The following is a 25,421-nucleotide window of genomic DNA, read 5'->3' on the forward strand; positions in this document are numbered from 1 at the left end:
GAAAAAAATCCCCTGAAAGAAGCAGTTTATCTACAAAATGCCAAAGTGTGTCATAAATAACTTTATGAGAATTTAAAAATGGTAATTTTGTTTTGCAATTTCTGAAATTGTCTTTCCTTCAGTGAAAAGAAGAAGATCAGAATTTCCGATTTCACTTTAAACAATCATTTTATTAGCAGTCCCAGGAGGCAATGGAAAAACAAAAAGAGGAAGAAAAAAAAATGGAGGAACAGAAATTAAGATTACAGTTAAGATGGCGGGTCGATCAGAACCGGCGAACAAAGACAGAACAGAGGGCTGAACACGCACACACTGGACACAAAAATCACATCGTTAAAACAGAAAGTGATAAATGAGATCATGCTAAAGGTCGTGTGTGTTGGCTGATCCCTCTGTTCCCCATGAGAAATTCACCAGGACCGACCCCACATTCTCACACACACACACACACAGAAACATATCAAAAAGCCCATCTCTCGAGTAAATCCACAATTTTTAAATTTCAGTTGTTCATGTCAAGAGAAACCACGACACCCCGGCTGCTCTGCCAGGTCTTTAAAATTGTTATTTTCTATTAATTCTGTACACATCATATATTTTATTTACACACTGAAAAGCTCAGCAGCTGCTCAGTGCGGATACGAGTGAAAGTTGGCTCATCTGCCATCTTTCTCTGTTCGGTTCTTTCACCCAGAGACTCCTCTTTTACACACCCGGCGCCTCCGATTCGGTTATAAAGTCTGCAGCGTTGCACGTCAGTACTCCTAAAGCTTCCTTCACATTTGAATTAAAAAGCAACTAAAACCTCTGAGATCAACCTGTTTGTTTTCGATGCTGCGCAGAAACAAAAAGTGATCAGAAGTGCACATCTTGTTTGCATCAGATTACGGAGCCAGATGTCGCCACATTTAAAACTGATTTATTTACTTGGAGATCTTTCAGTTTAATCTGATATTTAATTTGAATTTACATCATTTTTGTGTCAGTTTAAATTCAGATGATGCAACAGTGGCTGATTTTAAAAAAAAAAAAAAAAGGCGGCTAATCCTTTCACATCTCAAAATCCACCCACACACACACACACACACAGACAGACGAATTGGAGCAGCATGGGGCACTAAGGCCATGATTAAAGTGGATAAGAGACATCTAGAACAGCATTTATTTAGTTTTATTTCCATACATAGATGTCTATCACTCTATCGGGACTCAATCATATATAAAAAAAAGTTCTGCTATCCAAGTCGCTCAAGCCCTCCCCAACCAAAAAAAGAAAAGCCTTTCAGTGCTATTAATGCAGACAGTACAACTACAGTTATCAAGCTTTCTCTTTCGTCATCGGTCTGTTGCATACATAGTTGTTCTCTTGTGTTTACGCTCGTCGCCCTTCCCCGTCGGCTGCGCCCTGGACGTGCAGGTGCAGCAGATCTGAGGCGGAGTAAAGCTTTTCCGTCTCTCACTCACACACAAACGATCGTACAAGATCTGATCTGCGAGCCGGACCTTGGCTGACAAGACAGCAAGGAGAGTTTTATTTTGTAGGATTAAAAAAAAAAAAAAGAAAAGAAAAAAAAAATCATTTGCAGGGTGAAAGGTGACTGGAGGGGGGGTTGGGTGGAGGAGTTTCTGGAGCTCATGGGTGAAAGGTGGGATTCTCCGGGCCCTTAGCTGAGAAGCTGGCGGATCTCCTTGTGCATGTGACACAGGAAGTCGACGTACGACGCTCCGCCGCTGGCGCTCTTGTCCTCCACTAGAAAGTGCCTGAATGTCAGTTCGGCTCGGTCTTCCTGTTTTACCACCATCAGCTGAGAAAGAGAGAGAGGGAGAGGCAGGGTGAGCAGGGTTTAGGGCGCCCCCTGGTGGGGTCAGAGGGAACTGTGTACCCGATTCAAGGCGAGATTCAGAATTTAAACTTTATTATTGACAACTGAAAGGAGCCGAGAGTACACAGATAGTGCAGAGAGAAAAAGAGGGAGAACAACAGAGACAGAAAGAAAGAAAGAGAAAGAAAGAGACAGAACAAGAGAGAGAGACAGAAAAAAAGAGATAGGCAGAAAGATAGAAAGGAAGAAAAGAAAAGACAAAGACACTGTTTTTCCATCACAACTTTCTCTGTGGTTTCTGGATGGCAGCCATATTGGATTCTGAACTCAGAGCTGCTCTCTATCCTCAAACTTTCCAAGCTGGAATTTTCTTTCATTTAGTGTCATCTTCTTAACTTAGTGTTTTTAATTAACAAGTATTATGTTTTGCACTAAGTGATTACTGTAGTGTATGTTGTGTGTAATGTCTTAAGCTGCTGGGACCTTGAATTTTCCCTTGGGGATTAATAAAGTATTCATCATCATCATCATCATATTGTGTTTGTCTTGTAGCTTCGTGTTTTTGGTGTATTTATGTCTCAAATACTGTCTGCTCATCTTGTGCAACCATTGGATTGGAAAACATTGAAAAGTGCTTTTGGCCATAGAAGAGCCACGATAATAATGCTAATAATAATAACAATGAGGCTTGCCTTCATGTATCGTGATCGCTGCGCTCTGAAGGAGTCGACGAGTTCTCTGAGTCTTTGTGAGAACGGATTGTCCAGAACAGGCAGACTGATCTGAAACAGAAAACAGGTTCAGAAAGCCATTTCACGCCATTCAGGAGAAAGTCAACAAATCTCTAACATAAAAGCAAATTATAAGATAAATTATTAATCGCCGATATGTTTTCTGTTTGATGAAAACAGTAAAGCTTCAAGGCGGTCCATTATCTTTTTGAATTTTATGAAGAAATCACGATTAGAGCGTAAAACATAACATTATGGAAATCCAACTGACTGCATCAGAGAGCTCAGTGTGAGTAAACTGTTCAGTCATACATGAATTAAAACTGATCATAAATTTGATCCTCATTAAAGATCTTATTGCCTTTTGTTGACTTATATGTTCTGTATTTAAAACACTTGGGGATTTGGATTAAACACTGATGAGAGCAACAGATGAAAAGATTAACTACATACAAGTCTGTGACTTACAGATGATTATAGAGAGATTTTAGTTTCCCTTTCCTCAAAAATGCAGTTAATTTGATTTATTTGGGCAGGACAACGCACATAAATCCACATTACCACCATTTATGGCAGCATAAATATGCAGGAATTTGCACAATAGGTAAATTTCAACCAGTGTCCCAAGACAAGTAAACAGAAAAAACAAAACATTTTACTAAATAATTCACAGGACAGAACACAATACATAAAGTTCTATTAGTAGTAGTATAAAAAATAAATAAAACAAAAGAAACAATATAAAAACAGGATAAAAGATGCACTGCTGTAAGCAGAGGAAGACATTAAGCAACCAACGCTCGAGTTTCTTTTCTAAAAATTGCAGAGTTTTCCCTTCTCTCTGACAGACGCCACCTTCTGGGTAAAATGTGTTTCAGTCGCCTCTGGTTTTTATTTTATTATCCCTTTTCTGAATTAAATCACCATTTAAAAAGTGTTCGATAAAACCACAACACCGGAGTCGGTCCATTTCCCCTCACCATGTTCGGATCGATCTGGCTGAAGCTCGGCGTGCCGAAGATGTTGAGCAGCAGCTCCTGCTGAACGCTGGCTCCCACCCACAGGAAGAGGTGGAGCCCCGTCTCCATCAGGTAAACTCCGCCTTTAGACAGCCGCTCCTCGGAATCCCTCACCGCCACCGGCAATGACCCGCTTTCCAACTTCATCTGGAAAAATCCAGGAGAGACAGAGAAACACGATGAGCGGGATTATTAGATTACTGAGGAACTGAAGATGGATGGACAGCAGGGAAGCAAGCAGAGTTGGGCAGTAACTAGTTACATTTACTCAATTACATTTGTTGAGTAACTTTTTAAAAATTACTTTTAGGAGTATTTCTTAATGCTTTTTACTTTTACTTGGATACATTTATTATGAAGTATGATCTAACTTCTCTACCCACTGTGAGTAATTTCATTGAATGAAAAACAAACATATTTTAACCAAAAATTCACCAAAGACACGCCTGCAGTTTTGGTTAAAGTTTCAAGTTTTACACTGAAAGAAACTGATTTGGAAAATTTTCTTTTGTCTGTTATTTTTTCTACTTATATGAATAATTTTTTTCTCGTCTGATTATGTAATTCTTAAAGATTAAATCATCAATAATTTGATGAGTGACGTTTTCATTCTTGGACGACTATTTTTTACTTTTACTTGAGTAAAAATATGTTGAAATAATGTTACTTTTACTTTTAGCTCTGGATGCAATTTATTTATTAATCAGTTAATATAAAGTTAACTGATCTTATTGATCAACTAACGATTAATTAATAAGTGTCCACTTACGTTTTCTTTTGTATCAAGAGGACCGACCGTCTTTCCATAACATATAAAAAATTTTTTTATATGCTGAATTAAGAAAAATAAATAAATAAAATATATACGTTTTAACATTTTGTGTCAGCTCTATTAAATCCTGACAAAATAAACAGAAAATTGTGGTTCTCTTAAACTTAGACATGTTTACTTAGACATATGGGAAACATTTAATTCCCTATGAACAAAAAGATATTTATCCAGAAGTATCGACTGTGGTTGAAGGAATGTTAGACGATTATAAAGCTGTCATTAACGATTGTTTTAGTAATCGATTATTCTGACAATAAAGGCACATTATGCTAATTTCATTTAACCACTTTAGCTTATTTTATACAGTATTAGAAATACATAAGAAAATGCAAAATAAAGCAAAGGATGCATCTAAAAAACTAATGACATGTGAAAAGGTCAGGTATTAATACAGTGCTGGGCGGATCTGTTGATTCTTTTTTTGGATTAACCAAATAATAACTGGATAACAGAAGGTGTTTAATATGTGCTCAAGATGTATATATTTCTGTAAAGCTTTGAATTAATTGTTGATCTGATTGTTTCTATCAGTAATGGCCTTTTCTGAGTCTGTCTTCTCCAGTTAGCGACTAATCGGTTACTGAATTAGTTGACGATTATTCCAATAATTGCTTCCGCTCTAGAGAAGATCTTTGTGTGAGCGTGTCTGCGGTCTCACCACTGGCAGCAGGCGGGGGTAGAAGAAGACGTGCGTCTCTGCGACGTCCATGCAGCCGATCAGCTGCTTGAGGTAAGCCCTGTCGTCCAACGAGACGTCGGCTCCTGGCAGCAGGACGTCGCTCTTCATCATGCAGTTCAGGTAAACGGGGAGGAGCTTCATGCACTCCGGCAGGATGAGCTGAAAAAAGAAAACAAATACACACATCTTTAAACAACACAGATAAAAAAAGTGATTATTAACAGATTATTAGTGACGATGTATAAATGTCACATGAGGAGTAAACTAAAGAAGAGGATTATAGGCGCTGATGTTTGCTGAACCTGGGAAAGAACCTTCAAATTTAAATGAAAAAAGGAGAATGAATAGTTAATATATCCATTTTAGTACCTGACCAGCAGATGATGGACTGGCACAGTTCTTCCTATAGCAGGCCAGAATCTGAGCGCACTGGTTGACCAGAGTGTCCCTCACAGCCTTGGTGGGATTGTTCGCAACACCCCTGAAAGCTACAAGACACAAAAACACACAATTACCCAACCTGAGTATCAGCAGCCGTTTGATTCAGAGCCTTTAGAAAGGTAAGATCAAAATCTTCCAAGGATTTTTGGACTCACCATATTTGGCGAAGTAGTTGATGATTGTGTCGGTCTCACAGTTGCGGTAGAGATCGGCCAGCTGCGCGCAGCAGTTCACCGCCATGTTGTGGATGCGCAGGCGCCTCTGACCGCTGCAGCTGGTGTACAGAACGGCACACTGCAGGCATACAGAAATGAAAAATAAAACAACATTATTTCTGTTAAACATCATCATGACAACAACTGAGAGGTTCGCCCAACCCAGCTGGATGCTCTTCCAACAGTTTGGTGCCAAAAGAACTTTGACCTTTGCCAGGTCACTGACAGCGTTTCTCCATCTTCATCAGTGCAGATGCATCTCAATAAAATAGCGTATCATTGAAAAGCGAATTTATTTGAGTAATTCCATTCAAAAAACTAATATCTGACAGATATTTTTCAACCTTTGTAATCAAAACAGTCTTTCTGCCCTCCGTCTAGCTACATTAAACTCGTCTAGGGAAACGAATGTTACCTGAAAGAAAAAGACTGCTTACAATTTTTAATAAATATCTACTAGAAAAATCTAAAGAACTAACATTTTATTTCAATATTTAATCTTAATCCAAATGAGCAGATCAGCCCTACACTGGATTGATGTAAAGTCAAGTATTTTTTTAGCTGCATTTGCTACAAACAATTAAGCGTTCAACTAAAGGAATGCTGTTACTGCAGTTTTTGGTAATAACATTTTTATTTTCTCACTTAAAAAAAGAATTATTTGCATTTTTTTAACCCATTTCTAACATTGCATAAAAAATGGCTTAAATGAAAAATCTGCAGAATGTACCAATTTATTTTTGTGTGATTACTCGTCAGAATGGTCTTTAGATTATTCAATAATTAAAATAATCAGTAGTTCCTACTTCTGGTAAAGAATTCTGAAATGGCCAGAAGCGTCTTATCTGGGCTGACGATAAAAAAGTTTCCTCTGAAACTGAATTCTGTTTTTTTTTTTAACATGTAATTATTTTAATTAACAGAAATAAACACTTGAAATAGTCTGTGTCATAAACCTATGTGAGTTTTACTTTTTGAATTACTGAAATAAATCCACTTTTGCTCACAGGTTCACCCTGACAACATCCACTCACCTGCATGAGCGCTCCCGTCTCCTCGCTGAGCTTGTCGTCGTGTTTGAACTCAACAGTGATGGCCTTGTCGCAGTCCAGCCCCGCCAGCTCCACATCCGTGGTGTTGTTCATGTAGAACGATCCGAAGAAATCCGTGGCCCGGATCCCTGCAGCATGACGACAACGAATAAAATTAAAAAACTGGATACCTCTTTGTTCAGCGTGTTTAAAGTGTGGCCTGATTTTGATTACTTACCTGTGCTCGTCCGGACCCTCATCACGGCGTCAAACCCGACTTGTTTCTGAACGTCTCGCCTCAGGTCGTTCAGGAATCGCTCTTGATCCGTTTGAGCCTGAGATGATGAGGACAAAATTTACACTAAAAGGTTAAAGAATGTTTGTGGAGAGATCAAACTCCAACAAATAGCCGTCAATATAGTTTATTTGTAGAGCACATTTCAGCAACAAATCATTTCAAAGTGCTTTAAATCATAAAAACACAAAATCAAACAACACACAGTCAATAATTGACTCATGATGGCACTTGATGATGTCAAGTACCATCATTACACATCAAAACGTTGATTAATGTTTAATTCATAATGTTTCAAAAGCAACTCTAAACAGGAGGATTTTTAGTCTAGGTTTAAATTCAGTATTTTAAAGTCTGAGGCGCAGGGAGCCAATGTAAGGACTTTAGAAATAGTGTGATGTGCTCCATCTTCCTAGGTTTAGTCAGAACGTCAGCAGCAGCGTTCATTAATCAAGTAATAAAAATGAATAGAATACAAATGGGTAAAAAACAAGACAGATAAAGTTAAAGCGTTGGTAGAAACATAATGTCACAGTGCTACTTTGTGCTAAAAGAAATTGGTTTTTAGCTAAGCTTTAAACAAAAATAAGTCGATCAATTCTATAGTTTTTGGACGAGCTACAGCAAATAAGCAGTTATCCAACTGTTTGGACAAAGTGGTGATTTGAGTCATTTAGAGTATTTTCTCACCTGAAAATATGTGTATTTGTAGATGGAGCCTCCAGTGGAGACAGGAACCACTCCTAACGTTGCCACATCCACGTACTGATTAGGGAACAGGAAAAGATCCACGCAGCAGCCCTGAGCCACACACTCCTTAGCCAGGTTGTTGTAGACTCCGACCTGCGGCTGAAACAGAGTCTGTGGACGAAAGCAGAGTTGGTGTGAAGCAACAGGTTTACGGTTAAAGCCCAAACTTCCTCCTGGATTTACTTGCGTTTACCTTTTCCTTGTCAGTCCCGATTAGCTTCTTATCTTCTCGGTTTTTCAGTTTTCCAGGAGCTTCTGCGATGGGCAAAGAGGTGTGAAACACAAACAGCTTCCCGGCACAGTCAGCCGCCTGAGAACACAACACACAACCTGTGACACTCTGAAGCCTCAAAAAAAAAAAAAAAAAAAAAAAAATATATATATATATATATATAAGTATATACACATTATTATGAAGAGTTGTAAAGAAAATATTTTCACATTAACAAATTTGTCTGTACAGGAAAATATAAATAAATAAATACACTCTTAACTAAAATGTTTTTATCATTTGCTATCCTAACCATCAGCTCAGGTTTCATAACTGTAAGCCTCAAAATAAAACAAAAATAAATAAATAAATGCAAAAAAGAGCAAGAAGCAGTAAGTACTAAAGTAAAATAAATATATTACCTAATCATAAAAATTCTAATTTATTGAGACAAATCTAAGGTTAGGTTAAGGAGTGAGAAAACTATAAATTAATTAAATTGCAAAATTATTAAAAGAAAAAAAACACCAATAATTAAATTTAACACTAGATAATTAAAATTATTACTATATTTATTTATTTCATGGCTCCTGTGTGAGTGATGGTGTCATGTAATAATTTACAGACAACCCAGCCATGAAAAATCATTCCATGAGACATTTAATTATTTAATTGCATACTTCAGAATTTTATATTATATTTATTTATTGATATATTTTATGAATTATATATTTAATTATTTAGTGGTAAATGTAATTATTTAATGGTGTTTTTTTAATCAATTTATGATACATATAATTAATTAATAGGAGATTTACATGTATGGTTCATAGTGTATTTATTTAATTTTGTCACCCCTAGGATCCATATATTTGTAGCTCTTTAGTAGAGATGACCGTTATTAATCTGCCAAAGCACACAGAAAAATGGAGGCGGTAGGAAAATATTATCTTTGTTTGCAGGTCATAACATCGTTACAAACCGATTACATTAATTAAAGTTTTCCTACGCCCTGCGGTCCTGATAACAATGTGTTTACCTTTAATGCTTCCAGTCCCGCCTGGATGACGGGTCCAAAGACCGTCTCCGTCTCTCTGGTGTCAGCAAACATCTCTGGGATCTGATCCAACAAACTGAAAAGCACAAATAACACATCAGTAAGAACGATGTAACACACCCACACCCACACACGTTAGCGTGTGTTTGTTTGCTTCGAGGTCGCCCACCTCTCGATGACTTGTCTGCTTTCGTTCACATTCACCAGGAAGCCGTCGAGCAGCGGCACAAACATGTCCGACACGTCTGACACCACCAGCATCTGGGGCTGGGCGAGGGTCGACTTCACGTTGTAGAAATGCAACACCTTGTTGTAGGTGACGAAACCAACCCGAATCACAGAATCCACCTCCGGGTTTTGCCTGGACACAGAGAAGTGAAGCGTCTAAACAAACTTTCCATTCCCGTCTGTCCAGACTTTAGTTCTCCATCTGGACTGGGTTTGGATACCTGGGCAGAAGATCCAGCAGACTCTTGAGCTCGTTACAGATTATGCTGACCATCCCGCTCTTCACTGCGTTGTAGGACACGTCGATGAGGAAGATGAAGGCTGGAGGCTGAGGAAGCTTGTTGTTCTGTTGCAGACAAACAGCTTTAAAGAATAACTGAATAATAAACACATAATTATTCATCAGGGTTCGTACACTTTTCCTAAACTAAAAGCACTTCAAGCATTTTCATAGTAGGTTTTCAAACTTTTCCAGCATCACACTTTGGAGACAGAAATAAGAATGGAAGCTCTAATATTACTGTTATTAATAATGTCTTGTGATGATATTCTACATTGTGAAGCAGGGACAACGTGAACTAAAATATAAGAAAAGTTTACGTTTTAAAATGTCTCTCACGAACAAAACGTGAAATTAACAAAAATTCCCCCAATTTCAGTAACGTTATCTAACATCTAAAATATAAGCAAACTTTCATTTCAATGACACAAATCAATAAGTCACTGAACCATTAGGAATAATAAATATTCATTACATTGAAACAATCCAAATAAATTGCATTAAGGTAAATGACCTTCCAGCACAAATTAGATGCTTAAACACAATATACAAACAAAGTTACAAAAATCTTTTCTAGAATTAAGCAAATATAAATAATTTTGGTGATTCTAACAGAGCTAAAAGTTTAGTGTGATTTAACTTCAGACAGTGGGAAACAAAACGTCTGTCTCTTTTAATGAGGTGTATGAAAATATCTCGTTTCAACTGCAAATAATATTTCCTCAATTTAGCAAACTGCACAGTATGAACAGGGTTTCCCCCCAGTGCATTAGAAGCCTGGCGGGCCACCAGGCTTTACTTGTGCCCCCACCAGGCTTAGCATTGCTTATTTATTTACGTTTTTTTTTATGTTTGCATTTTTAAGTCTTTGCAGTTGGTGTTCATATATCAATCTTCCAATAACACAACTATTAAATTATATTTTGAAATTTCCTCTCAACTTTAATAATTTTTTAACTCAAAAACAACGGGCTGCTGGATGAATGCCGGGCGCCCCAACCACCAGGCTTAGCAAGTTTTCTGGGGAAAACCTTGATGAATATCAAGCACATTAAAGGACTTTATACAGAAATTAAGCACTTTCCAAACCTTGAAAACACCTAATTGAACTTCAAGAATTCTCAAGAATCTGAAGCACCTTTACAAACTCTAAATAATTACTGACTTTCTTGCAATCTGTGAGTTAGCAGTTAAAACACATTTTATGTGTTTTGAGAAGAGATTCATGCCTTGCAATAGTCAACAGTTGCCAGGTACTCGTAGGAGCCCAGCGACAGCTCTGGACGATCGTAGCAGTCCACTCTCTTCCCGGTGTGATCCAGATGCTGGAAGTAATGTGGAGGCACTGCGGGAAACGAACACAGCCACAAACATGAGCTCAGCGCGGCCAGTTTCAGAAAAAGACATTTCTGAAACATGCCTACCCTCTGTGACACAGCTGCAGAAGCCACACCGGAAGCGGCGACCTCCCTCTATGAACTGCATGTACGGACACATGTAGGCCTTGCATCGGTTGCAGCGGATCGGACCGGTCTCGCCGTGGTCCACCACGTATGGAGGGGCCTGAGAAGACAATGAGCAACATGTTATTAATTTTCCTGAGGCAAGGTTGATTCATTCACACGAGGACGAAATATAAGACTTAGTGATCATCAAAAATCCCAGAAACTGTTTTTGCCAAATTATGTAACCTAAAACTAATCCAGATGGACACTGGAGCTAAAATAGTAAAAAAATAAATAAAAACACACAAAAAAATCCCTCAGACTGACACGCCAACCTCTGCAGCTGTCAAATGGATTATCTCAACAGACAGAACTAATCTTACCAAATCCAGCTGACTGCAAACTGTTACAGCAGGTGATGGAGCCACATTTTAAAACCAACATCTGACAGAGAGAGCAAAACTAAGAGAGAGGGTTGGGAGGTAACAGGGCATTGGGATAACCAGGTTATCAAAAAACAGCAGCGGTTTGGCTTTCAGAGTCTTGATTAAGAAGTGCAGCAAGTTTGATGTTTGCTGTGCAAAGATCTGTTTAAAATTAGATCTATTGGTTTATGTGAGTGAACAACAGTGTTAGACTGCATCATGTAATAAAATCAGGCTTCAAACAGTAATAAAACTGCGTTATGCATTTACTAAAAGCTCTTGATAGCCGTCTTTGCTGATAAAAGGAAATGATAAAGCTAAGTTTGTGCTTTAGGTGAAGAGTTAGAGCACTATAGCAACTTTTAAAACTCCATTACTAAGTGTTTTGGAGCAGTGAGGCCTGTCTTGAGACAAAAGATGACAAAAAAAATTTGCTATCAAAACCCCCCACCCAAAAAAAAAGAAGCATTCTGAAAAATATTATTGGCAAGTTAGGTGGAGCAGAAATGTAAGGCTACTGTCTCATGCCACGCCACTAGATGGCGCTGCTGCAGAACACGCATGCACTTTTGACCCTTAGTTTTCATCTCATGGTAAGATGGGAACCCAGTTCTCATGCAACACATACACAGCTCTGGAAGAAGTTAAGAGACCACTGCACTGAACACGTTGAAAGCCTCATGGTTATTCCACCAAATATTGATTTCTGAACTCTTCTTGAGTTAGAACATTAGTATTGTTGTTTCTAAATGAATATTCATTTGTTTTCTTTGCATAATTTGAGGACTGAAAGCACTGCATCTTTTTCATTATTCTGACCATTTCTCATTTGAATAAATACTAAATCTTTGCTTTGAATTTCAGAGACATGTTGTCAGTAGTTCACAGAATACAAGAACAATGTTCATTTTACTCAAACATATACCTATAAAAAGTAAAATCAGAGAAACTGATCATTTTAAGTGGTCTCGAGTTCGTCCAGAGCTGTATTCCTCATTAGAAACTGCTTAACTTAAAATTGGAAAGTAACCAAATTGAATCTGAAGTCGAATTCAAAGCACTATCCTGTTTGCTCTGAACCTTTAATTTGATCTACAAGCCAGATTTTAAACCTTTGATCATAAAGTTTGAGAAGCTGATGGGGAAGAAAAAAAAGAAGGAAGGTAAAAGAGGAGACACACACCTCATCGGGGGGCAGCGTGGCGAGGGGCTTGATGACAGCAGCCAGGGGGACCTGCGACTGCTTGGCCATGTCGGACGTACAAGGCATGTTGTAGGCCGTACAGCGGATAAACCTGGGACTGGCATTTCCTGCAACACACAGAACATCTTACTGTTAATCACTGCAAAACCAAGCAATAATATTACTTATTATAAGGCAAACACTTCACTTTCTGTCAGTTCTGTTTGCAGGATAAGCTGGGTAAATAGCTCTCATATCTTTTAAATAAACAAAAAACAGGGCAAACATAACATGCAATGATGTTTACCTTGATCTTTGACCTGAAAGTTGGTTGTGACCAGAGGTGGAGCCTGACCTCTGAGCCCTGTTGTGAATGGCTCATTGGACTTAGCCTTGTCGTCTTCTATTACCTGGATCTAAAATGAACAGAGGGCGTGAGAGGATTTATTTTGTGTCGTTAACATGAAAGTGACACGTTTTCCCAGCTCAGACGTCATAAAAATCGAACTGAAAAACGTTCAAACATCCATGCAGTAAAAGACTTTCACATGCACAATGAAAACCTTCACAGGACAGTAGAGGAATGGAACCGGTTTGTGCTCAAGCTGCTCTCAGAAACAGGATGAGATGAGGAGAAGTTAAAGGAAATCCCGAGAAAATGTTTATTCTCAAAGACATGCCTTTTAATGCATCAAGTCAGAGGAGGGTCAAAGGGCAAAGGTAGCAGGCAGGGCAAGAAAAGGGACTCAAAAGAAGGGGTTAATTAAAAGTTTCACAATGCACAAAAAAAAAATAAAATACTCCCAAGCTTCTAACAAGAACAACAGGTTGACTTAAACACGGAGAAATAGCAAAAGTTGTTTGGTGTAAAAATCTAAAACATAATTCCCTGAGAAGAAAGTTTGACATTTAAGGACAAGTATTTTTGCAAAAAAAATTAAAATAATCATAATAAAATTAGAGCTAAACAAATGAAAATTACACAGTATTTTATGACACACAAAATCGTCCAATCATATTCCTTAAAAAGATTCTTTAGGGTCACCATGGTAACCAGTGGTAATCCCCTTTTACATACTTTCAGAGCAAATCAGATACCTAAATTCATCAGATTTATTTATTTTCTTTTAACTAAAAAATAAATAAAAATCACTTCTAGCACAGACGGCGTTAGGCTTGAACCAGTACGAAACGCTCACAGAATGATCGATACAATTACCATAATATAATGTTTCATTAAAAACAAAAGTAGTCAATAACTAATCCAGCTAAAAGAATATAGCATTTTGATCATTGCTATAGAGCATGTTTTCTATACCAAATATTTATTCATGAATTGTTATTTTGATTTTGATGAGGAAAAATACAAACACCAGCTTTAATAGTAGCTTTTAAAAAGGAAGAATATGACATGTTACTGCAATTATGCTTCTTAAAAAGCAACACAAGTACAACAATCTGATAAAGGTTAGTTTGTCAGGCTATCAGCAGAGCAGCCAGCCTGCAGTCAGCTGTTTGGGAATAAAGTCCCTTCATCATGGCTGCCTATGAATCGTGGATCTTGTAGTTTTAATCTTTATTCGTCAGCCAGAACTACAACTTAGAAAGGATGACCTTACAGATAAGTGACAAAATTTGAGAGATTTGACTTTTAAGGCAATTTAAGAGTTTTCAAGGTGAAACTTAAGTACTATAATAAAAATAAAGACATAACTGGACCTTTTTAAAAGGTCAAAAATGAACTTCTTAGGCAGAGTTTTAATATAATGAAAAATGCAACATATTTAATTTTAAATTTTAAATTTATATTTAACACTCATAACCAAAGATGTGTATACATCCTCAGGACTTTTAAAAGCCTATAATTGAGATGATTGGCTTTATAACAAATACAAAATCTAAAGACCGAAGACCGAACTTTTTAAGATTAAATCTTAGACTTATAATGAAAGTCTAAGACATGTGGAAATATTTAGGAGTTTTTCAAACTGGAAAATAGTTTTTAAAAATGTAAGCTAGTATCTTATCCAAACATCCGACTTGACGTAAATGTAAACAAAGCCAATAAAATCTTTCCGCTCATATTCTTTCATCAGTTTTGATCTTTAGCTGCAACCCTCTAGCTAAACATAAAAAATAAAACAAAAGAAGCACATCAGTATCAAAAAACCCACAACGACTACCACTGACTTTGAGAAGATAGGGGAACCAACAGGAGGAGGAAAGGGATTGTTGCAATCAAACATTTAGGAGAACATGATGAAGAGGAGAGGACAGGCAACAGAAACTTACTGGGCTGGGGATAGCATCTGGATCTATTCTATGTCTTGATTTCTGCACAGCCGGCATGTCAGACGCTTGCTATACAATCAAAAGTTTGTCCGGCAAATTGTGCAAAACAAAACAAAATAAATACATACAAAAAGTGAAGAGATAAAAAACACAGAAGTGTAAGAAGAAAAGCCACAGCAAGACTTATCTCGTTCAGGCAGAACTTTTAACACAGCAGTATCTGCTAAATGTTAGTCCAACTGTAGAAACATGCTAAGCATCAACATACGTCACAAAAGCTTTAAATTATGAGACTTTTGAAGTCGTAGAGTATTTTTTCTAAACATCAAATAAATGTTCATTAATTAGTGACAAATTTGATGACTATGTCTCACTAAGCTAATAGATATTTTTAAATGCTGGATCTAAAATACACAAAGTTTTCAAAAAATCTGAGCAACACCGATATATCTAAAACAACAAAAGTTGCTCAACCAAATGATTGAAAAGCTGAGACAACCGCACACATTTCTGTTCTCTCTGAACTTTACCAAATAGTAAAAAGTGCTACTGAATAATATTTAATGTCTACAGAAAAACTATTGCATGAAAACATCTGTGAAAGTCAAACACAATAAATAAATCATAAATTTAAAGTAGAGAAGTACCAAGATGTAAGGCAATGACTGGAAAGGGGCAGTTTTATGCTGGACTAGTCCGGATCAACGCCCAAAAATTCAGAAACTAACGCTCTACATGTATGCTTGAGCAAATTGTGCTAACAATAACACTCTTCAGTGAGGAGGTGATGAGGGAAGAACACTGTTGCATCAGTTTAGAAACAGGAAGGCTAGCTTAGTACAGACAAGTTGTTTTGTTTAACCCATTTCAGGTTTCCACTTCTGTCACAAAAGTTTTGGAAATGTTGGCAGAAAACGTTTCCTAAGTGAAACGAGTTCGGAAGGTTTTAATTGTGAAAAATAAATGAAACATTTACATTCAAGCAAAAGGCGTATTTTGTTTGCTTACCGGGCTGGGAATAGCATCCGGATCAAGTCTCTTCTGTGGAGCAGGAGCAGCGGTGGGAGCCGGTGCCGGGGCCCCGTAGTTTGGTTGTCCAGGATACGGACCTGCATATCCAGGCTGGGGGCTTCTGGCCTGGCCAAACGCACCTAATGCAAAAAACACAAAACAGCTCAGCTTCCAGACAAACCAAACCGTTTTAGTTTGACTAAACTGTTGAGTTCCCACCATTTTGTTGAGGAGGGTATCCTGTCTGCATGCCAGGCTGAACAGGGGGCTGCTGCAGGGGCCCCGGAGGCCCCTGTTGACCCAGTGGACCCTGCGGTCCTGGAGGCAGGTGGTTGCTCTGTCCCATAGATGTTGGAGGCATCTGAGCCCTGGGAGGCGGCGGTCCTGAGTGGTACGGTGACGGCTGGGCTGCAGGGGGCTGCTGTGGCTGAGACATGGGGGGGTACTGACCCGAGGCCACTGAGGTGGGGGGAGGCCCAGGCGGAGGAAAAGACCCTGGCTGAGAGGAAGGCGGTGTCAGCTGAGGTGGAAAGGAGCCTTGAGCGATCGGAGGCGGGCCGCCAGCAAAGCCAGGTTGGCTAACCGGTGGAGGTGCTGATGACAAAGAGGGCAGAGCAGCAGAGAAGGGCGGCTGCGGCTGAGACACCGGCACAGCTTGGGGGCGAGTCGGGGGACCCGAAAAAGAGGAAGGGGGGAAAGTCTGCTGGGAGGGCGGAGGTGGAGCAGAAGACGTGAACTGCTGCTGGGAGGTGGGGGGACGAGACGAGTCGAACGGCTGCTGCGAAGGAAGCGGAGGGACGCCGTAGTATTGCTGAGAAGCTGCAGGAACACCTGGAGGTGGAGGCTGGGTGGGAGCAGATGAAGCGGGAGGCGGAGCCTGGGTGTAGGAGGGCTGGGGTGGAGCAGAGTAGGTACTGATGGGGGGCTGGGAGCTGTGAGGAGGAGCTGATGGGAGGGAGACACAGAGACACTGGTTAGAAGTAATACTGCAAATAATTATTTTAGTAATAGATAATTCTGAACAAAAAGTGAAACATTTACATTCAAGCAGTTTTCATTTAACCACTTTAAGTACAATATTAGAAACACATTAAAAGATGTAAATAAATGAATAATTAAACTCCTTCTTTAAGTAAGAAAATAAAACATTTCATTGGCCAAACTTCAATAATAGCATTCTTTTAGTGAGCTTTTGATCACTTGTAGCACAGGATGCATCTGTAGCTGAAAAATATTTCTAACATCAACATGCTAAAAATTCAGCCATTTCTGCTCGACTTACCAATACAGTGTAGTTACTGATCTGGTGATTATTTTAATTTTATTTGATGAACTGATTCATCATTGGATAGAAAAAGGTACTTAATGTGAAATTTTAATGAATTTATTTTTCTAACTGTATTCGTACCAGGCTATGCTAAAACTGAGTTTTGGGTAGAATATATTTACAGACAGTTTATTTAATCTCAAATGCAAAATGTATATATTTTTGTGCAGTTTTTGCTTACTTGCTGCTCTGAGTGTGTTTTGTCAGCAAATTGACTTTTTAGAGTGTATGCTCCAGTTAACGATTAATTGATTACTAAAATAGTTGATAATTGATAAATCCAATTAATTGTTTCAGCCCTTGTAAGAATGCATTCTGTTGAATTTTAGCATTCCTCCAACTAGTTGAGACTTCAAATCTACAACTACTAAATTAAATTTAAACCAACAAGGTTGAGCAATTCAAATCTCACCAAAACTTTTACACAATTTGAACCAATTACCATAAGTTTTTCGTTCTTCCCTGATCAATCGCTGCAAATCTTCCTCAGATTTGACTAATCCACGTAAGCTTCCTGTGTGACTTCACTTCCTGTCAGTCAACAACAAATGATTTCTCTGTGTCACCCCGTTTAAGTCTAATCAAAGAGACACTGAACCTTGTGTAAAGTTAACTTTACTTGACTGCTGAATATGTAATTCTGGTTTTTACTTTAGCACAATTTCTTAATATGTGAAGTTGCTTTCAGGGGATATTACATAATTTTTTAAATTTTTTTTAGTGCCATAGCAAAGAATTAAACCTGAATTAAATGTGCAACTTTTTGAAAAAAAATTGTTGCGTAAAAAAGAAAAGAAACAACCGATTTTTTAGGCTGCGATAATAACAGCCAGTGACATCCATGAGGGATTGTAAAATCTCCTAGTGGTAATACTCAACATCATCATATCACATAAATCAAATCCATTTAAACGTACCATATCCTGGCCCTGCAGGGGTTGGTGGTCCGGACGTGATCTGCATCCCAGTCATCTGACTGGTGACCTGTTGCATTGTGGGTGGAGGTCCGTAGTGTTGCGGATAGGAAGGGTGCGGCCCGGTCATGTTCATATGTCCCTGGTTGTATGACTGGGCTGCAGTAGGCCTGCAAGTGCACAGAAGACATAAGTGGAAAGTTATGGTTTCTGCTCTGCTGATGGCGAATCAGAGACACCATGATGAAAAATGCTTTACATTAACAAAATGAATGACAGCAGAGTAAAAACTCCAGTTATGCGTAACTCTAATACATCATGGATAAAATATGCGAACTGCTCTCACCATTCTTCTATGTCAAGTAGGGCTGGGCAATAAAACGATAATATTTAAAGCAATAGACAAAAAATCAATAGCAATAGAAAATACATCAGAACTGAATTCTGACCCTGAACCGCACAGCATTCTGGGAGATGTAGGCAGAGGAAAGGCTTTAGCCTCTCAATCTTTCACACCCAGCTAAGCAAGGTTGGTGGCATCAACAAACTCACTTCATCTTTGGTTACCTAGCAACAACCTGTTGAGTTACATAGCAACAGTTTCATGTTTCGTCACCATGCCTCATAACTACTTAAAAATGAAAAAGATCGGTGTGAGGAAAAGTCACGTCACCAATTTGGCAGTATTTTTGAAAATATAAAACTAATCAATATTTATCAATATCTACTGATGTGAAATGCTTATATTGTGATATGTTTTTCAACCATATTGCCCAAGGATGCCTACCCCAGCATCTTTTCATAATAATTTATTTTAAAAGTTAAAAATGTTTTTGTACTAGTGATATAACTAAACACCTGCAGGTTTACATAACTATCCTGCAGAATATCTTGAAATAAATCTAGTAGCTACAGATCTAAAGCAGCTCTGTGATGCTTTCATACCAACGTTGGATTTTCCTGGAGTGGTGCCAGTCAGGACATTAATATCCAAACATCATGGGCTCATTTAACAAAGTAACACTATCTAATCGTGCATCTAAACTTTCAAACAATACAAAAACAAAGAACCTGAAACACTTACTTTTATTCTTTATTTGTGCATTTTAGGTTGCATCTGAATAAGCTAAATAATTTTCTAACATCTTTCCTAATGAGATCTTCTCATGTTTCAGTCACAGTGCATCTATTAAGTGGAAAGCAGAGAAATGTGGGGCATTTGAGAAAATCGGAAAAATGGATTGCATTCAAGCACTTCCTTGTCACAAAACCTTCACTGAATGAGCAGCAAATGCAAGAAATGTGCACAAAATTATGGCGAAAATGATTGATCATAAATCTGGTTTTATTTGGAAGTAAATAAAAAACAAAATCAATATAAAAACACCACTTTTGTAAAGTTTGAAGTTTGTGCTGTCGAGTTGAAATGAGCCCTCAGCATGCTACTATTTTTATTGCAGAAACCTTTTAAATGCGTCACGTCATGCTCACTCCAGAGCGGGCATCGACCAGAGAGTTAAAAAGCCTGACAAATTCTGATTTTGGAGTCGTCTGAAAAGTTGCTAAGTTGACAATAGTGGGGTGACTATTGTTAACTGCACATGTACAGACTTGACTAGAAAAAAATGGCTGATTTTCGTAGATAAGATCAGCTTCAGAGTATTAGTCGATCATCAATCTCCCAAAATGAAGGAAATCTGTGCACACCAAGGGTTTATATAGATGCTGTGAAGTAGGAAAATGGTAACTAATTTCACATTTTCACATCCCTGTCTAAATGCGAAAAGTTACAAAAGTTACCTGGGTGGTGCCTGTGTCATAGGAGGGGGTCCATTCTGCATGTCCCCTTGACTGTGGCTGTACTGGTTATACTGTTGAGGGGCTGAGACAGGAGGTGGTGCAGAGGTGGGAGGACCCCGAGCCTGACCTGAAGAAAAACAAACAAACAAGATCATCAATTGATAACAGCACAATGGAAAAGTACTGAACTTGCCTACACTTTGTCACTTTAAAATCAGAAACTTTACTGGAATCTTATGTGATGGACCAACACTGCTTTGTGCATAACTGTAAAATGGAAGAAAAACAAGAAAAGAGTGGTGGGCATTTCACCTTAGCTGAAAGGTAAATACAGTATTATTCAGGGAATCATCCAAAAGTCACAACTTTTAGTCGTGTCCTCCACAAATCTGGTCTTTGTGGAAGAGCTGCAAAAACTAAATGGAATGTGAATAAAAACAAACTTCAAATCAACATGAATCTACAATGTCCACCCTGAAACATGGTGGTGCTGGCGAGGCCTGTCATGATAAAGTTTGCTAGGCAATTAATTGTCCCACAAATTATTCCGATAACCGATAATATTGTTGTTTTGAGACCCTTTTCAAGTAATATAATGATAACTTCAAAATAATGCAAGTACATAACCTTAAAGATCAATAAACTGCCATTTCTAAAACATTTAACACTGGAACTGGAAGTTATTTCAAATATTCAAAATAAATAAACAAAACTAAGAAAATGAAATGAATACTGAAGTCTCTGTGAAATGGCACATTGAGACCAAAGGGCTAGATAAATTAACCTTTTTTTGTTAAAAATTAAAAGTATTAAAAGCAAAATATTATACAAAAATAAGAATGTCTGCTTTTGTAACATATAAAATTAAGGAAGTTTAAGGATTCTCCTCTAGAGAACATCCGATGCAAAATGATTCATCATATAAAACATTCCTATTTGCCAAGACATGTTAATATATGGGGCTGCCGATGATAATAAATTAAGAGCTGTTTGGGAGCAAAAAGAGCCAAAATTCCCATCACTAGCGGAAAGACCTTAAAATATAATATATCTCTTCAGATTATCTCAGTCTGATGGCTTAATTATTTTGTTTAGAAAGACTGGAAAAAAATCCTTGTCTCAATTTGTCGCATTATCAATCCAAGTTAGTGCCAAAAGATAAATATGACAAAAAGCCACGGAGCTGATAAATAGTTTCCAAATAATATAACATTAAAATAACATTCCAAGATTTTGATTTTGGGGTCAGAAGCTCAGGCTTCACTTTAAAAGTGGGTCAAACAACATTTTAGGCCAAACTGGAGTAAAAATAACCACCAGACATTTAACATTTATGAGATGTAATATGCAAGTCAATAAAAAGATCAAGCTTGTCCAATAAAAAGCAACATGAAAATAAGAACCCAAGTTAAAAAACTACAGAGATTTAATATGTACTGAACTAAATAAAAGGAGGAAAATGAAAAAAGAAAGAAGATGTTTTAGACACAGCGGTGATTTGATGCTTGCAGGATGTGTGAGGTGAGAAAGAACTGAGGGGTGAACAGAGGCAGTTACCTAAGTCAAGAGGAGAGGAGAGGTCAGAGACTGGGTTGACTGCCACAGCCTTAGAGGGAAAGCTTGTGAAAGGAGAATAACCTGAAATACAAGAAAATAGGGAAAGAGAGCAAATACAGAGACACAGAGTGATGTGTGAAGGTAAATGAAGTAATGAAAGAGCGGCTCAGATATAGATTAGTTTGCACAGGTGATGAGATTTTCACATCTGAAAAGCGTGAACCGTTTAAAGTTGATCATAATTGTGAAGCTGCTGATCTGGACGCTTCTTGTTCACCTTGTGGAGGAACACCAGGCTGATAGGCTGAAGCGGGGCCGTTGTAAGGTGCATAGGGGGCAGGGTATCCTCCGTCCAGGGGGGCGTAGCCGGGCTGAGCGTAGCCAGGCTGGGGCTGGCCGTAGGGAGAGACCATTGGAGTGTGCTGGTTTACATTCATCTTCAGTTCATCCCTAAAGCTTGATCAAACAGTGACAGAATTACAACATTAAACTAACGCCATCATAGCTTTTAGCCTGATTATGAAGATGAGAATGGGGAAAGTGCAGTGGAAGCTGGGAATCAAAAATTTTACATTTTTCCAACAAGTAAATGCATCACAATGTTCACATTGCAGTCTGAAGGTTGCCACCAAGAATACATGCATCAAAGTTAGCTATTTTTAGCATTAGTGAGGAGTTTTCACCCATAGCAGGCTTTTTAACAGCAATATATATATTTATATTAAATGTTGTGACAGGACTCTGGTTAGCAATGGACTGAACATATTTCAGCAAAGTTGCTCTGTTTTATTATTTTGAACCTCTGTCTATCAACAGAGGGGCTGAATTTGGGGAAACCCCAGACTATGTTTTTCAGAATATAAACACAGAGATGGAGGATTTTGTATTGCTCTCCATGCAAACTGCACTAAAATGTCGCTGAAGGCTGTTTTAAATGTACATTCTGCAACAATTTGGTCTTTGTTGATCAATCTTAGTAAAACTTAATCATCTGTCTTCTTTCAACTGAACTAGCAAACCGAAACCCTCATCTAAAAATAGTTTTATTTGCCATTGTGGATTGAAGGTGTGAGAATTTTCAATAACAACATAAACTCAGAATGTTGCTTGTTGTTGTCTGTTTATTTTTCCTGATGATAGTGTTATATCTTTAATTTTCTTAAATCAGTCTTTTAGATAATGCTTTCAACTATCTTTATTCCAACAACTCAAATGATCTGATACCAAAGCAGATGTTTAATTACCTTGTGCAAAGCCTGGTTTCTATAAAAACGTCGAAATACTTTTATCTCAATTTCAGAAAGTGGCCATATTGTTCACATTGAAAAAAATAAAACAGAAACAAGTGGAGGTTGAATGTCATCATTCAGCAGAGGCGCTTTGCTGTCAGTTTTAATGGTGATGATATATTCTACATTAACATTTTATCTTTGGGCAAATCTAACGATAACAAAACAGAACATTAATTTTAAAAAATGATTCAACATTTCACTAAATATTCTCTGAGGTAAAGCAATTTTGTTATTTTTAGTCTCAACTTTTCATATTATTGTAATTTAATTACATATAAATATGACTGAGAGTAAAAAGGTAAGAAATATGTTTCTAACCTACACACAAGGTTAGGTTTAGGTTCTGAAGTAAGAAATATATTTTGATAACATTTCAGATTATATGATCAGATGTTTTGCCATTAACATGTCAAAACAAATTGCTCACACTCCAACTAAGTTAAACTATCTTTTCATAACATTTCCAGGTTCTACGATCACATCCAGACAATTTAAATGTCCCTCTGACTTTCAGGTTTCAAATCCTGGCAGCATGAGGTTCATGACAAAACTGAAAAGATTCAAAGGCAGATTAACAATTACTGGCACTTTCTCTTAACTAAATCTTGTGAGAAACACAAGATCTTTTCTCACTGCTCAACAACACTGACGAATCCTGGTAATAATTTTAGTTTGACTGTTTCAGATCAAATCCACTACTAACAGATGTGTTCCAGCTGAGCTACTTATCATACACTCAAGTTTCTAGATGTAGGCCTAACTTATACGACAAACATGAGTATCATCTAACAAACATGGGCTAAACGAGCGGAGCCTTTGAATTATTCAACAGAGAAGGGGCCACGATGAGAAATACAATAGCTATCTAGTAAGTCAGGCCCGCTAAAAGAACCCAATCTCCCAATTAAGATAAACTGCGCTAAAGTTAAACAAAAACAACTTAATCTCACAGTTAAAGGAGAGTCTACAAGTCCTGAACTGCAGCAAAACCCGAGGACGAGCTGGCGAGTGTAGCAGTGCCGCATCAACATTAGCTGATTAGTAGCTACTAGCTGTAGCATAGTAAAATACCATTGAAAGTTTGGAAAACAATGATTCAAACATCGAGTTGCTACCATGTGTGAGTTAGAAGAGTGGCAAAAATACGAGAAGTTGGTAAAAAACAACAATGTTTAGCTCCTGAATACGTGAGTGCCAATTCAGCATGCTAATGTTAGCAACAGGCCAGATTGAATCATGACAGCAAAGGTGCTTGAATCAGCTGAGATCGAGTCACCACAGCCTGCCGTAGAAAGCTAATGCTAGCCCCGCTGACATACGATGCTAGCCGAAAGTGAAGCTAATAACCTCCAGTTACTTCTCAGAAAGCTGCTAGCCGCGTCTCTTAGCATCGGTTAGCATTGCTTAGCATCGGCAGAGGTAGCGAAATCCGAGCTCCCCGTGTCAAAACCGGGTGAGGGTGTCAGACATGGAGCCGCATCACAACAAAACCTACCTCGGTAGAGGTGTAAATAGTAAGGCGATCCGTTGTTCGTGGCAAACGGAGAAGCCCTGTGGCCGACTGAACTCGAAGCCGTCCCGGGGTGTTGCTCACTAATCCCTTCTTGGTAGCAGAAGCGGACATTCAGCGGAACTGCTGCAACGCTGTGCCACGTCCACATCCGGACGACGTACGACGACTTCCTCTACGTTCCCCCTTCCCCGGCTCTTTTCCCGTGAAAGTGAAACGCTTGGTTCGATTCTATGGAGGACCACAACTGACATAATTAAAAATAAATGCAGAAATCTACATTTTCTGTTTTTCCTTTCACTTACACATGCGATTCATATTTTGTGAATTATGTTGTGTGTTTATATATAGCTGTTTATTGCTTGATGTTTTGTTAATTTATAAACACGTCGCAAATCATATGTGGATTCATATTATGCATAAAATCTTTGCACCCTAACTGGCAGTAAACTTAATTTAGTTTTAAACATTATTTGCATTATTTTTTAATAAATCAAAATTTTAATTTCAGGTAATAGATTTAATAAACAGTGGATTTGTATTAATAACTCATATCCCATAATGTTCTCTAAGAACTATGTTGTTTGCAGTAGCAACATAAAGGAAAGCGATGTAAAGTTGAAAAGAGACAACAATTTTTGATATACTAGTTATTAACAATTAAAGGCAACGCCAAATAAATGGCTTTTTCGCCCATATTGACTCTGTTTTTGAGCAGTTTTTGCAGTTTTCTAGAAATTTGTTCCAGATCAAAGCAGGATAAAAAACTGAATCCTGTTCCTTCATGTTTGGTTCTGATTCTGTGGATGCAGAGTGGACTTCAACCAGAAGACCTGAGTACTCAGGGTATTTTTTTAAATGTCTTGTATATTTATCGACTGAAGTTTTTATCCATTTTGCTTTACAAAATACCTCAAGCACAGCTAGATTAGATGAAGAACTCATGTAAAAAGCAGCTTTCAAGTGCTGCTTTGTTAAATTTAAACCAATTTAAGTCAGTCTAGGATGGACTGGGCTATTGTAAAACATAAATATGTTTTGATATACAGTAGATATAATTGTAGAACTGACTA

General features: G+C 38.0%; 1 protein-coding gene across 6 annotated transcripts; it reads right to left on the reverse strand.

Moving 5' to 3' along the window:
* Positions 1-149: 149 nt before the first annotated feature.
* sec24c (SEC24 homolog C, COPII coat complex component) lies at positions 150-24,516 on the reverse strand. Of its 6 annotated transcripts, XM_028029456.1 has the most exons (25): positions 24,334-24,477; positions 21,824-22,002; positions 21,547-21,627; positions 19,990-20,116; positions 18,193-18,359; positions 16,168-16,893; positions 15,946-16,088; positions 14,938-15,006; positions 12,953-13,061; positions 12,646-12,773; positions 11,017-11,155; positions 10,822-10,937; positions 9,534-9,658; positions 9,254-9,445; positions 9,067-9,160; positions 8,010-8,126; positions 7,757-7,927; positions 7,010-7,106; positions 6,775-6,920; positions 5,681-5,819; positions 5,454-5,572; positions 5,064-5,243; positions 3,535-3,720; positions 2,516-2,605; positions 1,665-1,805 (listed from the first exon to the last, which is right to left on the reverse strand). In XM_028029456.1, exons 2-25 carry the CDS (start codon positions 21,981-21,983, stop codon positions 1,665-1,667), a joined length of 3,762 nt encoding a protein of 1,253 aa, XP_027885257.1. In that variant the 5' UTR covers positions 21,984-22,002; positions 24,334-24,477. The 6 variants fall into 6 exon arrangements, with proteins under 6 accessions (XP_027885260.1, XP_027885258.1, XP_027885256.1 ...); XM_028029459.1 differs by lacking the exon at positions 21,547-21,627 and having other exon boundaries at positions 150-1,805; XM_028029457.1 differs by lacking the exon at positions 14,938-15,006 and having other exon boundaries at positions 150-1,805.
* Between the last annotated feature and the right edge of the window lie 905 nt (positions 24,517-25,421).

This window comes from Xiphophorus couchianus, chromosome 10, assembly GCF_001444195.1.
Source record: "Xiphophorus couchianus chromosome 10, X_couchianus-1.0, whole genome shotgun sequence".
Taxonomy (NCBI): domain Eukaryota; kingdom Metazoa; phylum Chordata; class Actinopteri; order Cyprinodontiformes; family Poeciliidae; genus Xiphophorus; species Xiphophorus couchianus.